The following is a 17765-nucleotide window of genomic DNA, read 5'->3' as shown; positions in this document are numbered from 1 at the left end:
GTAACTTGCTAGGGTTTAATATTAAATTCAACACATGATTAACTCCTCTCCAGCAGTAAATCTTTGCATACTAGTCAAACCACAAAAATGTGGCTATTTATCATTAATACTGATAAACCTGTCCCATTTCCATGGCATGGAGAGACCTCGGGTTTCTCCCTAGGAAGAAATCATGGCTTGGGCAGGGGTGTGGTGCTGGTAAACTCAGTGGAGGCTGAAAACCCTGCTGGTGGAGTAGCCTGCTAAAGATCTGTCCATTCAGAAGTGCTTCAAATGCAGAATGTTGAATACTGACCCTTTATAGACTTGAGGCCAAGCACTCTTCGGTGAGACACATTTAATCTCAGATTAGGTGATCCTGATGACTGCAGTTTATGTATAACATACTGACACAAAGATGTGGTAACACAAATATTTATCTCCTTTTTCCCTCACATTCATGCCTTGCAGTTAGCTGAAAGACTATAGGTGTGTACAAACCAGACATCACCCATCTGCACGTCAAAAAAAGGCAACAGAGAATCAGAGGCAGAGCTACTGGCAATGCTGAACCAGGAGGCACAAAGGACTATCAGACCTCTGGCAGCCAGCCAGTAAAGACCACCTTTGTTTTCTACACGTTGCACTTTGTGAAGTAAACAGACACCTACTCCCCACTCTTGAGGCTGCTAGAGTTTCACACTAGGAAGCATCTGAACTGAGCTTCCCATCATGCTGCTCCTTCCTGAATTGCCTCCATTTTGGTGTTCCTGAGCACTTTCCCATTCTAAGAACAATGAGCTTCTATATGGCCAGAGTCCATTGCTTCCCAACAAGCACTGGGTCAGGGCTAAAACACGATGTAATGGAGAGCTAACTCTTCATTATGCAAAATCATGGCATGAAGGGGGCACAGAAAGAGGATAAAAAACCCAACCTCATGATTCAGCCCTTCTAGATAAGGCAGTTGGGGTTCATGTGTGGACACATGACGTGGGACAGGGCATGACATCCACAATGTGACTATATGGGACCAAGTTTTGCCCTTTAGAGTCCAGTGAGAACAGCAGAACTCCAGCTACTCTGGTGTCTACACAGCACATTTTTCAGCCTCTGGCTTATTGAGAAAGTCCATTAGCTCAGCCTGGCAGACAGCTTATCCACGTGTGCTGCTTCTAGTTGTCCAAACAGAGCCATTGTACTGCCTTTCAGAGGGTAGGGATACTGGTGTAGATGCACAGCAGTGCAGAAGCAGGACTTTTCTGTCTCCAAGGTCAGCACACTGCAAAAGCAGTAGAGGAGTTTTAGTAGAGTAGGTAAATGTAGTTAATAATTCTGCTCAGCCAGTTCCACAGTCTCTATACATAACCTCAGAACAGCAGAAAGCTGCTCCATGATGATGAAAGACATTTCCCACTTGTACAACAGTGTGGATAAAAGAACAGCAGTCAGGAGAGAACAAATGCAGCAAGAATATTTTCAGAAGTGTTCACAATTCTGAAACAACCCATTTACTGAATTAACATTTCACAGAGATCACTCCACTGTTGTGTGTAAGCATCAGTCACCTTTCTAGAGGCAGGTCTCACTCAGCACAAGTTTCTAAACTGACAAATTAGCCTGACTACATATTTTTAATTTGATGCTTCTCTCTGGAGATCCAGGAGCACTCACCATAGCCCTACTATGATCCTAAGTTAGTGCTGAGGATCAGTTGTTCCTGGAGAAGCCATTGAATGCCAGGTCCTGGTGTTCCTCCTCCTCAGCAGACAGCAAACATCTTGTTCTGAACCCTCACTCAACCTCTATGCTACTGACACTGTTTCTGAGATAACTCAGAGGAGCCCCAGTGATGGTACCAAACACAATTTCTTGTTTATGTGACTCCACATACCTTATACTTGCACATTTTGGCATACATGGGATTCGGAAGTGAACAAGAGCAGGAGCTGTCCATAAAGAGAGTGACAGAGGTTTAAAGGAGCAGCAGCAGCCTTGCCCACATCCATGAGAAGCTAATAGAAGCTAGTAGAAGAAATTTAATTTCTTAATTTTCCTTTACTTTGACCACAAGTGCAATATACAGTCATAGTCAAAGTGGATATACCATTTAGTATAAGACACTTAGGACATCTGTTAAAGAGAAGAAGGAAAAAAAAATTTGCTGTGACACTGCTGTCCTGGGCTATGTCCTATTGACTATGAGTCCGTGCCAGAACAAATAAGAGACACCAGGCACAGGATGTAAGCTTTACTACCCCATGTCCTATACTGGAGATGGTATTTGTACAAAAAAAAAAAAAAAATTAACAAACCAAAAGAAGATAGTTTACTGACAGGATCATGTTTTGCCTCGTAGCAGCTCAGCTCATGAACATGCTCATAAAAACCAGCACAGCACACCTGAGTCCTCAGCAAAAGACATGGAACTGTTGGAGCAGGTCCAGAGGGCCACAAAAATTGTCAGAGGGCTGGAGCACCTCTCCTGTAAGGAAAAGCTGAGAGAGTTAAGAATTGAGGCTCTTCCACCTTGAGAGGTAAAAGCTCTGGAAAGACCTTATTGCCTTTTAATATTTAAAGGGGGGTCATAAGAAAGATAGGGACTGACTTTTTAGTAGGGCTTGTTGCAACAGGACAAGAGCTTTGAACTAAAAGAGGAGAGATTCAGTCCAGATATGAGGAAGAAATTTTTTACAATGAGAGTAGTCAAACCCTGGCATAGGTTGCCCACAGAGGCAGTGGATGCCCCATCCTAGGAAACATTCAAGGACAGGTCGGATGGGACTCTGAGCAACCTGATGTAGTTGAAGACGTCCCTGCTCATTGCAAGGGGGTTGGACCAGGTGACATTTAAAAGGTCCTTTCCAACGGAGATTATTCTATGATTAATTCAAACCATACATGTACCAAGGCACAGGACACACACACGACACACATGCATGACAAAAGCTTCTGGCTCTGCAGTTTCTTACTCCCACTAGCAGGCAAACTAGTAAGAAACCTTTTTGGCCCAGACAATTACACTGAAGTTTTATATACCTACTGTGCAAGGACAAATGTCCTATTCTTATACAGGCCACCCACAAGCCTCTAAATTGCTTAGTGCTGGCTGGTCCAAGTGAGCTGGCTCACTCAGAAGTGCCACCAGAGGGAAAGTACCCAGTGGTGCCACATTGCCAGTGTCAACAGAGGTGGATGATGTCAGCACATCACTGTGACAGCAGCTATGACATGCTTGCTTACGCTGGCTTGTTAGCTAGTTCAGAGCACAGGGATGTAGGAATGCTAGGAAGAGGGCTTCCAGCAGCCTCTGAGACAAAAACTTGCAATATGGAGTAAGCTGAAGCCTTTGGTTGCACTTCATACATTTTCAACAGAAGACCACAAATGACTAAACCAGCGACTTTCTGCTCATGTGATTTATTTCATAGGTGATGCCCACAGGGAATTGGCATGAGCACTGAGATAGCAGCTATTCTGGATGTGCTCGTCAGGGAACAAGCACATCAGTGGCAGCACTGAGCCCACATACTGCAGGATAAAGGGGAAACAAACTCATAGTTTCTTCGCCAGAAGCACATGTAATTCAGAGCTTTGATTTAAGCTAAGGAGATCTGCATATTGCATATTTCAGTAGGTACAATTTATCAAAATTTTCATAAATGTGAGGTTTAAATAGGCAACAGAAGAGACAGCTGAAAGAAAGAGCAGATTAAATAAGAGGGTAGAGCTATACTCAGTCCAGCTAACTGCTAAAATAAGTATTTTTGGGTTTTTTATTGTGTTCTACCCCTCCTCATAGGCTAACATCTCAGCCTTCCTACAGAATAAAGCACATATAAAATGCCTGCACCATCTCCACTCCAAAATAACTTGGCAAATAAATAATTATATACTTATTAATTATTCTTATATGTTAGATCATATTCAGATGCTCATGGTCTACCCTGAGCAACTCAGGGTACAGCAATTCAGCCCTCATCCTCAGCAGCAAACAAGTGCTTCCCTAAAGATCCCACGAAGCAAGACATTTTCTTACCAACCTATAGCAATTTTAAAATGTTAGATCCAACCCATGGCACAAATATGATCTCACGCTTCCCATGCCACAACATATTGCTCATTGCTTGCATTTGGGAAACTGTTTGCAGGTGAAATAACCATACATTGTGTGCTTATGGTGTTACCTGCACCTGAGCAATGCTTTTTTCATCTCTCAAGAGTGACAAATCACCAATACTTCCCACTGTGCAAGACTATAGTTCATCAAGTGTTTTCATCCAAAAAATCCTTACTGACACTAAAGTAGAAATCCTATTTCTACTAGAAGTAGATATCCCCTCTATGTTGTACCCTATGTTATATCTTCCTCTAATTTCATTTTTGTAACTATACAGAAAGGCTACGAAGATCTAGATGAAAAAACTTTTCTTCCATCAGGAAGTTTTTAACCAGGTCTTTCCCTAACAGAGCTCACTGCAGCATTACACAAATCTCAGTCCTGACACCAGGCAGTAACAGGCTTTTCATAACCAAGAGGGCGAGAGAATAGCAATGAAACAGTTCCATTTCATAAACTGAAAAGCGTGAATAACGTGTTCAGGAACATGTACAACGTGATATGGGTCGAAGTGCCAGCTTGGCAAGGGACCTCCCCTGTAACTTAGAAGCAGTTGGCACCTAGACAGTACCAAACACAAGCTACATTTTAATACCTAGATTCTAAGAGTAAGATACTACAAAGAGATAACAGAGAAAGGATTACCTCTCCCTTGCGCGAAATGTTGATCTGTTTGCTGGTATAATTATAGCCACTAGGAATCACATCTCTGGTAGGTTCACCTAGAACAACAAAGTCCTGCCATAAGCTACCTCCCAGCCAGCCCAGTTGACAAACACAGCTCATAGCTCTGCAGCTCAACTGGAACAGGGTGCCCACAGAAGTTGTGGACACCCCATCCCTCTAAGTTCTAGGTCAGGTTGGATGGGACTTTTAGCAATCTCACCTTGTGAAAGATGTCCCTGCCCTTGGTAGGGAGATTGGATTCACTGAATTCTCCTTCAGACACATTGTCACTGACTACAAAAGTCTCACTGACACCTAGGCTAGTAAGTTGCAACTTTGTGATGGACCATTTTTACCTCTGAGCTGTTCCACAGGAACATTGAGGCAACAGCCTAAGGAAAGAAACTGTCCTGTGTGTTTGTCGGTTTGCTCATTTTTTGTTTTTCTTAACAGATAATTTCCACTTGTATTTAAATTCAAGTAGCCACGCCTGAGAGAGACCAACGTTTCAGAAAGCTGCAGTATAAACAGAGAACAATCAAGTTTCAGTGCTTAGCAACTAAATCATTAACCTATTTGGAGGGAAATACTTCCTTTACCAGCATGGAATGCTGTCCCCAAGGCATTGTTGTAAAAACAACATAAAATACATGGATTTTTACAGATATTTGTTCATATGCACATAAGATTCTTACAGTGTTCTCCAGCTCAATAGACACATTTTAATAAGTGCATATTTAGGGTAGAAGGGGTTTGCTGATCTTCAGGCTTTGAATAATGCAGTGAGGATCATGACACCAGCATCATCTAGGATACCAGGAGAGCTTCAGTAACTGTTGGTAACATTTTGGTACCATGACACTAGTGTCATGATCCATTCTGCTTTGATTGGTCTGCCCACATCTTTCATGTCTCTCTTCCCTTCCTTCTGCTCCCACAGCTGGGCAGGGGGGACTGCAAGGAGGGAGACGGACCTTCATTCCAATCATTTATTCTGAACCCAAAGGGGAGGTAGGTAAAACCTCTGCAAGTGTGCAGTTGAAAGGTCGTAAAAAGAGTTTATTGCAGCCAGGGTAAAGGAGTCAAAGCACTCCAGTACCTCCTAACATAAACAACTTCATCATGGTCTGCAGACCCCATTCTATAGCACAACCAGAAAGGCAAGAGATTAGCAAAGGTAGAGACCCACCATAGATACTCCTACTCACAGCTCACCGAAATGTAGTGCCCTTGACCAAAAGGATAAGTAGCATGACACCAAGAAGCATCATTTTCTATAATGATATAACTTGACTCTCTACCATGATTACATAGTAAAATAATTATTATTTTCCTGGATGTAATTCAAACCTGTACCAGGATATTCCACCAGTGCAACTATGCCGGAAATGTTTTTGTAATTTAGATTAATCCTGGATTAATCTATGAGATTGTGGAGGAGTTAAAAAAATGCACCTAATTAGCATATACCCTGTGTATATGTACCCTGAGCTGCTACTCAGCCACAAGTTTTCCCTTCTTAATAAAAGTACTTTAAAAACTTTATCCTACTCATTAGAGGGAAAAAAATCAGAACAACCAACCCACCCAAATGAAAACAGAGGAAAAAAAGTTTATTTATTAATAAAAGGTTGTCAATGTATTTTCAGGAGATACGCAAAAATACTCGGCAACAATTCTGAATCATCAGTTCTTCTCTGAAACGATCTCCAGAACAGTCCAAAGCCCCAAACCAGAATAAACCTCCCGACCCAACACACTCCTGTGCGCAGTTCACACGAAAATACAGAAGTGCACCTTGTCCCTGATAAGCAGCGGGAGACTCGCTATTGTTCTCCAGCAAACCTCACCCACATCCCCGTTGACTTTATTGCGCTCCCAGGACACTGGGATCAAGCGCCTTCGGGAGGGCTCCCAGCCCGCGGGCCGGGCAGACCTGGGGCGCGCCGGGACCCCCCGACGGCAGCCGGGGCGCGGAGCCGGCCGGTGGGCGCAGCGCTGCCGCCCGGGAGAGCCGGCTCACCGCTGCCTCTGGAAGGCAGAGAGCCGGCGGAGAGCAGCACCCCTCGCGAGAAACACCCTTCCAAGCCCACCGGGCCGCGGCTCTCCGCAGTCTGGACACCCTCCCCGAGCCGCTCTCGGCACCGACATCGGCGGACCCGGCGCGGACCCCCCCGCCCCGTCTCTGCCCGTCCCGGAGCGCAGCCCTGCCCGCCCCGCCGGCGGCCGCTCCCGACCGCCCCGGCGTACCCAGGATCTCCTTCCTGCGCTGCGTGTGGGGCTGCTCCGTGTAAACCCACTCGAAGTCCTCACGGGTAACTCGATTCCCCATGGCTCCCGCTGCGCCCCGCGCTACTCTGCCCTTATAGCTCTGCGCTGCTCTTATAGCTCCGCGCCCAGGGAGGGGCGGCTCCGCCGGCCGCCTCCGCCCCGCCGGTAGGCACTAGGGCTGCGGCTCCTGTCGGGTGTGCTGGAGCTGCGGGAGCTGCACAGCCCCGCCGTGGTGTGCAAGGGGACCCGGGAGAGAGAGGATGCCTCAGGGCTTGGCTCTGGGGGCAGCGGACGGGCGGCCGCGGTTCGCTCTGCTGCGGGGACCTCGAAGGCAGCTGGGAGGGGTGTGGAGGGGGATGGGCATGTTCGCAGGGCAGCAGGTTCCCCACATCGTGCTACTGCCACTACCGGAGCTCAGCACAGCCATTGCATCCATCCTCGCCTGGGACGGCCTCTGAACACAACGGGAACTGCAGCGCTGCAGGTCCCCGGGCACTTCCAAGACGCGGCTTTTGCAAAGTAAAGGTGGTCCAAACGCCATAAATCCAGAGATACGGCCCTAAGCAGAACGTGGCTTAGGGCAAAGCCCAATTGTACGAGCTCCTTCCAGGGGTGGAAGACCTGGGACAGCACAAATGCGACCAATGCCTGACACACACTTCATTGCCACTCTGACAAATCTTCGTGAGCTGTCCCGGCAGAATCCAGCCCTTGGCTGTGTCACACTTCACTCCTGCAGCTCTGCGGCCCATTTCCCAGGTACTGGGAATTCCTGCTGGAGTAGCAGGAAATCACACTGCTGCTTTGGTAACAAAGCCAGGCAAAGGACTAGCTAACCTTAAAACTGACATAACCTTTCTTTCCTCTCTAGCCATTCTGATTCACAGGGAGAGGAGTTAGACGTTACATAGTGATGTTTCTACACACATTCACAACCCAAAATTAAAGTGCTGCCCTTGTTCCCACTATGTCCTTTTGCAAGTCCATACCTGACCCGCTGTCCAGCTTCATTCACAATCCCTATCATTAGTCCTTCCATCGACAACATCATATATGGATCAGCTCCAATTTTGTTTCATTCTTTTCAATATGAATCTTTCTAACACCCTTCACACTCTTCTACCCTTAAAAATGCTTATAACAGCTGGCAGATTTTAACTGGGGGGGTGAGCCACCTTTAAAATGTGAAATGTCAATATTTTTCAGCAATAATTGTTGCCTACAAACACTGGCAACTTACTTCAGTCTGGTGGAACTATTTAAGATTTCTTGGTAGCACAGTCACATATGGGTTAAAAAACAACAGCTACCAAACAACCCACAAACCCCAAATCCTGATGCTTGACTGCTAGAAAGCTGTAGGAGGCTTTTTTGATTATTGTTTTTTTTTCCTTTCCTGAAGTGGTCTAAATGTAAATCCCTGAATGATTAAAAGTCTAAAGCACGTTGAGTGGAAGGACTACGGTGGAAAGGAAAGCAGCTTCACCCACAGCAAGAGCAAGACTTTAACCAGTTTGCTCTTACAGGTCAGCTTTCTATAAGTACAAGGGTTTCTTCACCATTACTCCAGCACGAGGTTGGTGCTCTCCCACAAAGTTGCAGGGTCCAACCCAGGTAATGAACTGTTAATCCAAGTGAAAGATATTACATGTTTCTAGAAGAAATGGATTGTTCAGAGAGCAGATGCATTGGTATCTCAGCCTAAACCTTTAATTGGCTCAGACGTTTTGGCGTGTTGACAGTATCGGTGGAGAAGCCAAAGACAATATGAGCGTGATGACACCCTTCTGTCACTTCCTGCTCAGGAGTGCTCAAGGTGACTAAAAAAGTAAATTAGAGAGGCAATCCATGCAATTACAAAGAAAACAAATATGACTTCACCCCAAAAGTTTGTCCAGTAGGACAGTGCTATTGCATATTGCAAGTTACGCATGGAAAGTTAAGTATCTCCTTTGTAGGCAACGGCATCTCCTTTATGTAGCTCATTACTATAGACTCAGCCTGACCACATGAGAAGAACAGAAAGCTTTTCTGTCTCCAGTGCACTGGCATCTGTTGTTGAGAACAGAATTTCACGCTTTCTGTTTCTGTAATAAGCCAAACAAATCATACTAATTCAAGAGTAATTGTGGATGCCAGACAAACAAGAAATGCCAGCTTCAGACCATCTTCTAGAATTGGCAAAAGTATTATCTAGTTCTGAACCTTTGGCATCCTTAGTTTTACAGCGTCCTAGTAACAGTCATTCACAAAGAAAAAGTAGGTGGGATTTAAACGTCACACAGCAATAATAGCCCTTTTAATGAAGACTATAATGATTGTGAACTCTACAGATTCATGCAGTCACTACACTTACTGGCAGCTCAAATGTGCTTCACATGGTCAGGTTCTCACAGCTGCAGCCTTTCTTTCTTCAGCAATTTCCTATACTTGTTCAGGATTTCTAAATATTGGGAAGCCTAGCCGAGAGAAATTCCAAACACACTCAAGAGGAGGAGCACAGCTGCTGACTCTGTGCAGAGTACCATCAAAATATCTTGTTTACATAGTTGTAAGTACACATCACACCTCCAGCAACCTAGGATAAAAAAAGACAAAAATGCTTTGCTTCACTGAGGACATGACATAAGATATACAGCTCGGAAGCAAGACATATCGGTCCTCCCTTCCACACACCCAGGCAGACTCATACTTCTCCACCCAAAGCTGCTCTTCCATCATGAATGTATTTCTGCTACACAATCCAGCTACTTCCTCCTTCTGCTCATTGAAAGAGCAGGTGACAGAGTAAATACAGCAGGAACACCTGCACACGTCTCCTAGTGACTACTGCCAGCCTGCAGAGCAGGCTTGGGTGTTTGAGGTTATCTTAATTCTGCCCTGGTGTGCAGGCCTTAACTCCTCTTCTGTTTCCAACGATTAACCTTTATTAAACTCGATGTTCTGGAACTAAAATAAAGTTGTCTGGCAATTTTATCTCTAAATAAAGTGTTTTCTCATCTGAATTAAGAGCTCCATGTCCCATGACAGACTTGTATTTTCAGTTACTGCATTACCTACTTTCTTTCTGCCTGTATAAATTGGACTTCGCTGCCAGAAGAAAACACAGCTGTGTATTTACCTGTTTATAAAATATTTTGCAGTCATTTTGAAATGAGTGTCGTGCTCTGACTTGACATAACTAGTGCCAAGGTTTACAACCTGACATACTTTATTGAACAAATTTTCATAGGCAGCATAGTTTGTAGATGAGCCATGTCGTCAACACACACACCGAAGTTAGCCTAGCAGAAACAATTTGCCTATAAACCCTGTTTGCTGTTTTAGCCTCTCACCTGTGCTGACCCTTCCTCGGGGCATTCTGGATTTCTCTTTCCACTGGGTTAGCTCCATGCCAGAGCTGTGAGTTGAACTGACCAAACAAAGGTGCTGAGGAGCTGGTGCAACAGAATCATAGGGGGATAAAGCCATGCTCCTTTTGGCACTGGTAGGTTGTTAGATACACTTGGTTGGATTATGCGTAACGCACCTTTCTGATGCGTTCATACCAAGGCTGCCCAACAGCCGCGTTTGCCCAGGGCTCGGCGAGCCGGCTCACGGCGTCTCTGCCTGGGAGCTCCCAAAATGAGAAGCGAGGTTCAAAGAAGCAAACAGCTCCCTAGGAGATGGGCTCGCTGCTGCCCAGCTTCGCCCCTCCTCCCCTGCCGCCGGCTCTCCCAGCTCCCCGACCTGTGCGGGGCTCGCATCGCTCACTCCTCGCCTCCCGCAGCCGGCCCCCGGGGCCGTGCGCCGTGGAAATGACCACTTCGCGGGCCAGGAGCAGCGGGAAGCGCTCGGCAGAGCAGCACGGGCGGGGTCAGGTACCTGCGGCACCCGCGGCCCCCGCGCCCTTCGCCGTGCGGGTGCTGGGGCGGGGGTGGCGGCTGCGCGGCCCAAAGGCTCCGCGGCACAGCGCCGCTGCAGCCGGGGCTCGGGCAGCGCCGTCCCGCCGGCAGTGCCCGCTGCGACGCCGGGCTCGCCCGGGGCGGGGAGCAGAGCCGGGATAGCTCCAGATCAGCCCCCCGTCCCCCATCACCGCCCCGTGCTCAGCCACGCCGGGCTCGCCCGGGGCGGGGAGCGGAGCCGGGATAGCTCCAGATCAGCCCCCCGTCCCCCATCACAGCCCCGTGCTCAGCCACGCCGCTCCCGCCGCGAGTGCTGCGCGCCCCCTGCCGGCACCGCCGCGACAGGGTGCCGGAGGGGCGGGGACACCCCCAGGGCAGGGACACCCCCCGGGGCGGGGACACCCCCAGGGCAGGGACACCCCCAGGGCGGGGACACCCCCAGGGCAGGGACACCCCCCGGGGCGGGGACACCCCCAGGGCAGGGACACCCCCCGGGGCAGGGACACCCCAGGGCAGGGACACCCCCCAGACCCGCTCCTTGGGAGCGGCCGCTCGCCGCGGCCTCGGCACCGTCCTCGCTTTGCCTCAGAGTGACTTTCTGCTGTTTTCTTTCATCCCAGCCAAGCCTGACCGTCCCTCTAACGTAAGGACAATCAAGGGAAGGATGGCTGAGGAAGCGATCACTTCGCTTGGTTTGGTAGCGTCCAAGTGTTCCCGCTTCCTTTAGAAATATGCCCTTAAGGAATTAAAAAATGTTTTTAAAATGTTTTCAAGACTATTTTGTCTGAAGACTGACAAATGCAGCGCTGCTGTAACTAACGACACCGCTGTGATCCGGTACACAATGTATTTAGACAGACGGCTCCCGCAGAATTCACATGGAAACAATTTCCTCTTCTATATAAATATTTTTTCTCGTAGTACATTTCGCCCTGCTTCTCAGCTTTTCCAAAGAATCGCAATCTTTCTGCAAAGTAATTTATTCCACGGAGCGCTTTGTGTTGTTCAGAGGATTTGCAATTGCTTTCTCTCATGAGACATATTCCCTGTTACGCACCGTAAGTACTTATCCCATGGATAGCTTATGCTGCCCTCCCCGCAATCTTGGCATTTCAGCAACAGTTTTACTAGGATCCTGGTGCAAACGCCTGAATGGAGTGTGGTAACTAGACTTCTCTTCCACAGCAAAAACGTTACAGGCAAAAAGCAGCAACGCTTGTAATCTCCAATCCAAATGTGAGCATCTAAGGGGTTCACTGCCGACAAGTATCAGGATTACGAGAGAGCTTGGGTTCTGTGAAGAAAGGCGCCAGACTAAACTGGGATTTCTATCCTATCCTCTAAGCATTGATGCAGCTCGTCTCTAAAAGCCCCCACTACTGCACATTGCTGGTCTGGCAGTGCTCTCTAGACCGCAGCTCACCCTCGCAGATCTGCTTTTCCGAACGTATTTCCCGATACTCAGGTTTCAACCTAATGCACTTAAAACCTTTCATTTCAGGGCTGCTGAGCTCACTTCTGACAATAGGAGTCACCCGGGGTTAAGAGAGGTACTTTGTTCAGCCTCTCAAAGTCAGCGACTAAACTTTGAGTGGAGGGAAAAAAAGCCACTTGAAAACGGTTCACTGTGCATGTGTGTATGTATGTGTGGACGTGTAGGGAGAATTTCTTCTGCAGGGAACACTTGGAAAGCAACTTTGATAACCAACAGTGCTAAATTCCAAAGATTATGTCTTTTCACTTTCGAAAAATATATTTAGTTAGTATTTATATTGTATCAACATGTAGAGACCCTCCAAGATGGACTAGGATTTGATTGTAAAATCAGAAAGTAAAATTACAATTTTTCTTTGATGAGTTATAAATCCTTCTAATATAAGCACGCTACAAAATGGATTGATCAGCTTTGCTTACACCTAAGGAGTATGAGGTTTTACACTCATAGTTTAGCACACTGTCAATTGAGTTACAGTATCGATTTCCTCATGGAAACCTAGCTAAGTTGGTTTAATAAACAAAATAACTGTCCTTGGGCTTTCTTGAGACTGTGGCAGTTTATACATCTTATTTATTTTCATTTATTTAGCCTTGTTCATTTCAATCTGAGACTATTTTTCTTTCAAAATGTAACATAAAGTCTAGGGGTAAATCTTGCCTAGTGCTACTGGGATCTGTCCGGCGACTTCAGTGGAAGCCGAGAGGCTCAGCACTTTCCAGCATCAGGTCTAGCGTCTGTAACCCAGGGAAATGCATATGCAGGAGGGTTAGGGAAGCCCTGCTATTTGTAGGACAATCGGCATGAATAGGAGTTGCAGATTTGTTTCCTGGCCCCAGGGAGCAGTGAGAGCAGTTAGGACACGCTTTCAGAGTCATTGCCTGTGCTGGCAGGTGTGAAATCGTACCATGCTGGCTCAACTAATAGGTATTATCTCCCAGAAGTTTCTACTTCTTGTGTCGCCTATAATTTGCAAGATATGGACTACTCAGATGTCCACACACACCCTATGTTGATAGGTGTAATATAACTTCTTTGTAAAGGCTGAGGATTTTTGGAAGGGGAGTTTCATACCCTCAGCCATGAAATCGGGAATGGAGAAGAAAACCTTCATTTATAATCATCAGCTTTAAAACTCAATAATAATTATTTGTATTTTCCGTGCATAATTAAAGGGCTAAACATTTCTAGAGTGAGGATTAGTCCCACTAATTCATATATCCTTTCAGACAGTAAGAAAAGAAGATAACTGATCTTGTCCCAGCAACAAAACCTGTTTAATGAAATTGGGGTGATTAATGACCATAACTTAGAAATTACTTTGGAATGGTGGCAGTGCAAACCCTCTCCCCTCACTCTGCAAGATGACTGATGAGAGAAAATCCTTCCTTGCTGTGCTCACTCTCAAAGACACAGGCAGATGACAAATGGAGGAGAGCACTATAAATCTCAGCAAAGTAATTGGTGTAGCTTTTTTAGCTGCTTGGTTTGCTATTGAGCAGAATCTGAAGTAGGATATGGTACATCAAAGCAAACAATAATTATTAAAAGTACCAGAAAGTGAAACAGAGAAAAGAGGTGTACACAGAGTTCATTGCTTATTCCTAGTCATGGTCAGCAAGCAGAATTCATTATACTCATAATGAAGCTTTAAACGTCTTTTGTAGGAGTCCATACACAAAATGGGATCAGGGATTTCCCTCATGTTTAATTAGCAATCTAAGGAGAGAGGACAACATTTGCAGCAGAAGCCAGTGGGCCGTAAAGGCCAGGCATGGTGGCAGTTATATTAGATCAGCTGAAGATGAGGAGGCTAAATTATGAAGGAGGATAAATTATGAAGGACTATAAAGGTAAAGGTAAAACCACATTTCATGCAGAGCTGCAAAGAGCCAGGACAAGGACTCTGGAAAAGGATGACAGAGCTAATTAACATTTTAGTGCATTTTATTTAGCGAATTACTTTAATGGCATTGTAAATCCCAGTTTAGATTTCTTCCTGAGTTTTTTATTTTTTTTTCCTCTTTGAGACCTCACCTGTTTTAAGTGATTAATAAGGCATTCTAGATGAAGATAACAAGGAAAACCTGATATCTTGAATTGGCAGAACTCATTCATTAGTCCTAGATAAGTCTTTTACAGGTGTTAACAAGAGAACCCTTTATTATCAACTACTGGTTTTCTTTTCCTCTCTGGTCTTCTTTACACAAAAGCAAAAATATCTTAAAAGCAATCCAGTGTCGCATATTTAACTAGATATGTAAATATTATCAGTTTAGCAATCGGTGTTGGTTTACAATGGGAGGGCTAACCTTTCTTCTTAAACATTAGACAAATAGTTTGTGTGAGAATGAGAGGAAAAAAATAGGATATCAGAAGTTTCCAAATCAGTGAATTTGAAAAGCTGGGTGAAACAAATCAGGAAGAGGGTGTGTTGACCCTGCTAGAGGCAAGAGAGAAGGCTGTAGATGTTGGCTGTGAAAAGCTCACTTGTTTCACAAGTTTCACACTTCAAATTTCTTCCTCTCACTTTAATGTAAACTGGAGAGGGCAGAAATAGGACTTAAAAAAAAAAAAAACCAACCCAAGATTTAGAAAACGAGCATTGATCATTTTGTTCATTCATTTGTAGTTTGTGTAACCTTCCTTTTCTTAAAATACAGCACCACTTCTGTATTTGCCAAGTAATTATTTTTAAAAAGCATTTACCTAGTTTTGGCTAGATGCAACTGAGATAAGGGTCAGAACAATTAGTTCTGTAGAACAAAATGAGAAACAGCTCTTAATATAAATATAATGCAACCAAATACTACACACGAAGTTGGATTAGTACAGCAATGACAACTATGGTTCCTGGAAGCTGCCAACTACTAGTTCACCACAGGAAAACAAAACTCACACAACAGTAAAAAGCATAATATTGATTGAGTGGCTAATGATCTTGAGTACTGACCATTATCTGCTGATGTCATATGGAGCATATCTGAGAGATGGGTTGCAAGAGTTCTCCAAAACTAGGGTGCTGCAATACCTCAAGCATCTTGTGTCTTCCTGTGCTCTAAGCAGCACTGCTGATTTCACACTGCATTAACAAATGTTTAAAGTCTAATAAGGACACTGAACATCCCAGGAATTGCAAAATAAAATTACAAATAAAATTTAAAAAAAAAAAAGGAAAAAAAAAGAAAGAAAAGATGGAGCTATGTTCTTCTAGTAGGGCGCAGTGAAAGGACTTGAGGCTACAGGCACAAATTGCAACACATGAAGTTTTACTTAACTATAATGAAAGAACTTCTTTTGGTCAAACGTGGGAATGAATAGGTCGCCCAGAGAGGCTGTGGAGTCACCATCCTTGGAGATATTCAAAGCCCAGCTGAACACAGCCCTTAGCAACCTGACTCTATTTTCAGCAGAGGTTTGGACTAGACCACCTCTAGAGATCCCTTGCAGCCTCAGCTCTTCTGTGATCCTGTAAAACTGAAAAGATCAATGTCTCTCATTCAAGGCCTGAGTTTAGTATCCTTTGGGGTAAATTGAAACAAAATGTGATTTTTTCAAACTATCCATGCATATCACCTGTGCAATGGTGGCAGTAACCTGTCCGCAGAACCTTCTGCTACTTACACTGATGTAACTCTTTGCCCTAAAACAAGTACCCAGCACATGCGAATTTCTGTAGTACCTGGTGCCAAGTATATGGAAAAATTAAAAGCTGAAGGAGGTTCAGAGAAATAAGAAATGTCTTAGAGAGCATGCATGTTTTCCTTCCTCTCCTTCCTTCTCCTTCATTTTTCTGTGCATGGTACTGGTGGCTCAGGTAAATGTAGATTTTTTTTATGGGACTGTACCAAAATGGAAAGGGGTGAACTGTCAGTAACCCATAGCTTTACAACTTGTCCAAGTGACTTCTGTACAGAACTACTACACTGTCTGAGCTGGCTTTGAAGTTGTCTTCTCTTTGAATCCTGAGGTTTTCCCTGCACACTGAGTTGCTGAAGAAAGGCAGATGCATGAGCCAGTTCAATCCAAAAGAAAGGAAGGCTGTGAGGATACTAGAAGCTGGGGTTGTCAAGAGAAAACACATGAGGTTTTGCTTTTTCAGCTAGGTGTGCTCAGGACCTGAAACTACCACCAGGAATTTTGCAGTGGTAGGAAAGGAGAGTGGAGATAAAACTACTGGTGAGTGTGAGTGTGAAAAGTTAAAAACAGGTTGCTGCGGACTGATGATGGACTACAGCTTCCTGCAGTAGATTTTAAGGAAAGAGGAAAACACCCCAAAACAGCTAAATCTGAGGCATCTAGAGCTTGTAGAGCTTGTAAAATATATTCTTTAAAACTTATTTGTTATGGATACTTAAAAGTATCTTTTATTTCCAATGGAAGGTCTAAAATTTTTTAAATTTTCCCCCTCACTTTTTAAACGTGTCTAGGAAACAAGCTGGAGCTCCAAGCATGGGGAGCAAAACAGGGTGCAGAGCAAAACAGGGCAAGAAGATAAGACATTATCAAGGGGGAAAATTTTGCTGCTATTTGGACAGGGGGCAAAGTTTTCTTTTAAATACCTTTTCACTGGGCAGCTTTCACATCTTTATTTTTCCTTGTTGCTGTTCTTATCAAGCAGTTAAGGAAAAACAATGTTAGTTAAGCAAACCTCATTCAGGATAAAGAGAACTGTATAATGAAGAAAACACAGCTGATGAAGAATATTTGTCTCATGTAACATTTTTCACTGAAAAATAATGAAATATGAATGTTGCAGCAAAACATTAAAACACTGGCTTTAAGCCAAAGTATGGGGGAAAAGCAGAAAACATTCTAAATAAGGTGGTTCTGATGCTTAAAAACTTAAAAGTGCCTTTTCTGTCCAAAATTACATAATTGTTTGCAGTAATAAAGAAAAACAAACAAAAAAAGACCAAATTAAAAAAAAAAAAAGCAAAACAACAAAAACCCCACACCACAAAAATGAAATGAGGTTGTGCAAGATTATTAAACTATCATCATTGACCTGAACCAAAAATTTTATCTTGATAAACAAGAGAGACTTGTGACTTTGTTCCTATATTTGATGAATACACTAACACCAAAATAAAACCTTCACCCTTCACCCCAAGGGCCCAATCCCACTTGCTCTGAAGGCAATGTCAGTTCTAGTGGGAATTCAAGAGCAGGACTGAGTGTACATCTAACATATAGGTGACAGTAATATTTTCTCTACGTAAGCTTACAATACAAAGTATAACTGAGTTGTGCATTTTTCTACCTCCCCAAAAAAAAAGGCAAAATAAAAAAGAACTCCATAATGACTCACTGTGTTTTTTATTACATTTAACTTTTATGGAGGGACTAG

The 17765-nt window shown here is 44.5% G+C and overlaps 1 protein-coding gene across 4 annotated transcripts in view; it reads right to left on the bottom strand.

Moving 5' to 3' along the window:
- DEGS2 (delta 4-desaturase, sphingolipid 2) overlaps window positions 1–17765 on the bottom strand; it is a 35548-nt gene that overhangs the window by 14219 nt on the left and 3564 nt on the right. For 2 of the 4 annotated variants that reach the window (XR_007631640.1, XM_050337161.1), the window contains exon 1: window positions 7016–7153. The exons of 1 other annotated variant lie outside the window; for it this stretch is intronic. Coding sequence is in view for 1 of the 3 variants with exons in the window: in XM_050337161.1 (XP_050193118.1) it covers window positions 7016–7097 (82 nt within the window). In the remaining 2 variants the exon portion in view is untranslated. Of the gene's footprint in view, window positions 1–7015; window positions 7154–9392; window positions 9976–17765 lie in introns of those variants that run through there. One more of the 4 variants, XM_050337162.1, reaches the window with a different exon arrangement.

Source organism: Myiozetetes cayanensis, unplaced genomic scaffold (genome assembly GCF_022539395.1).
Source record: "Myiozetetes cayanensis isolate MyiCay16 unplaced genomic scaffold, myiCay2020 scf6-25, whole genome shotgun sequence".
In the NCBI taxonomy this organism is placed as follows: Eukaryota; Metazoa; Chordata; class Aves; order Passeriformes; family Tyrannidae; genus Myiozetetes; species Myiozetetes cayanensis.
Note: the sequence above shows the minus strand (reverse complement) of the source record. Positions and strands in the feature narration are given on the sequence as shown.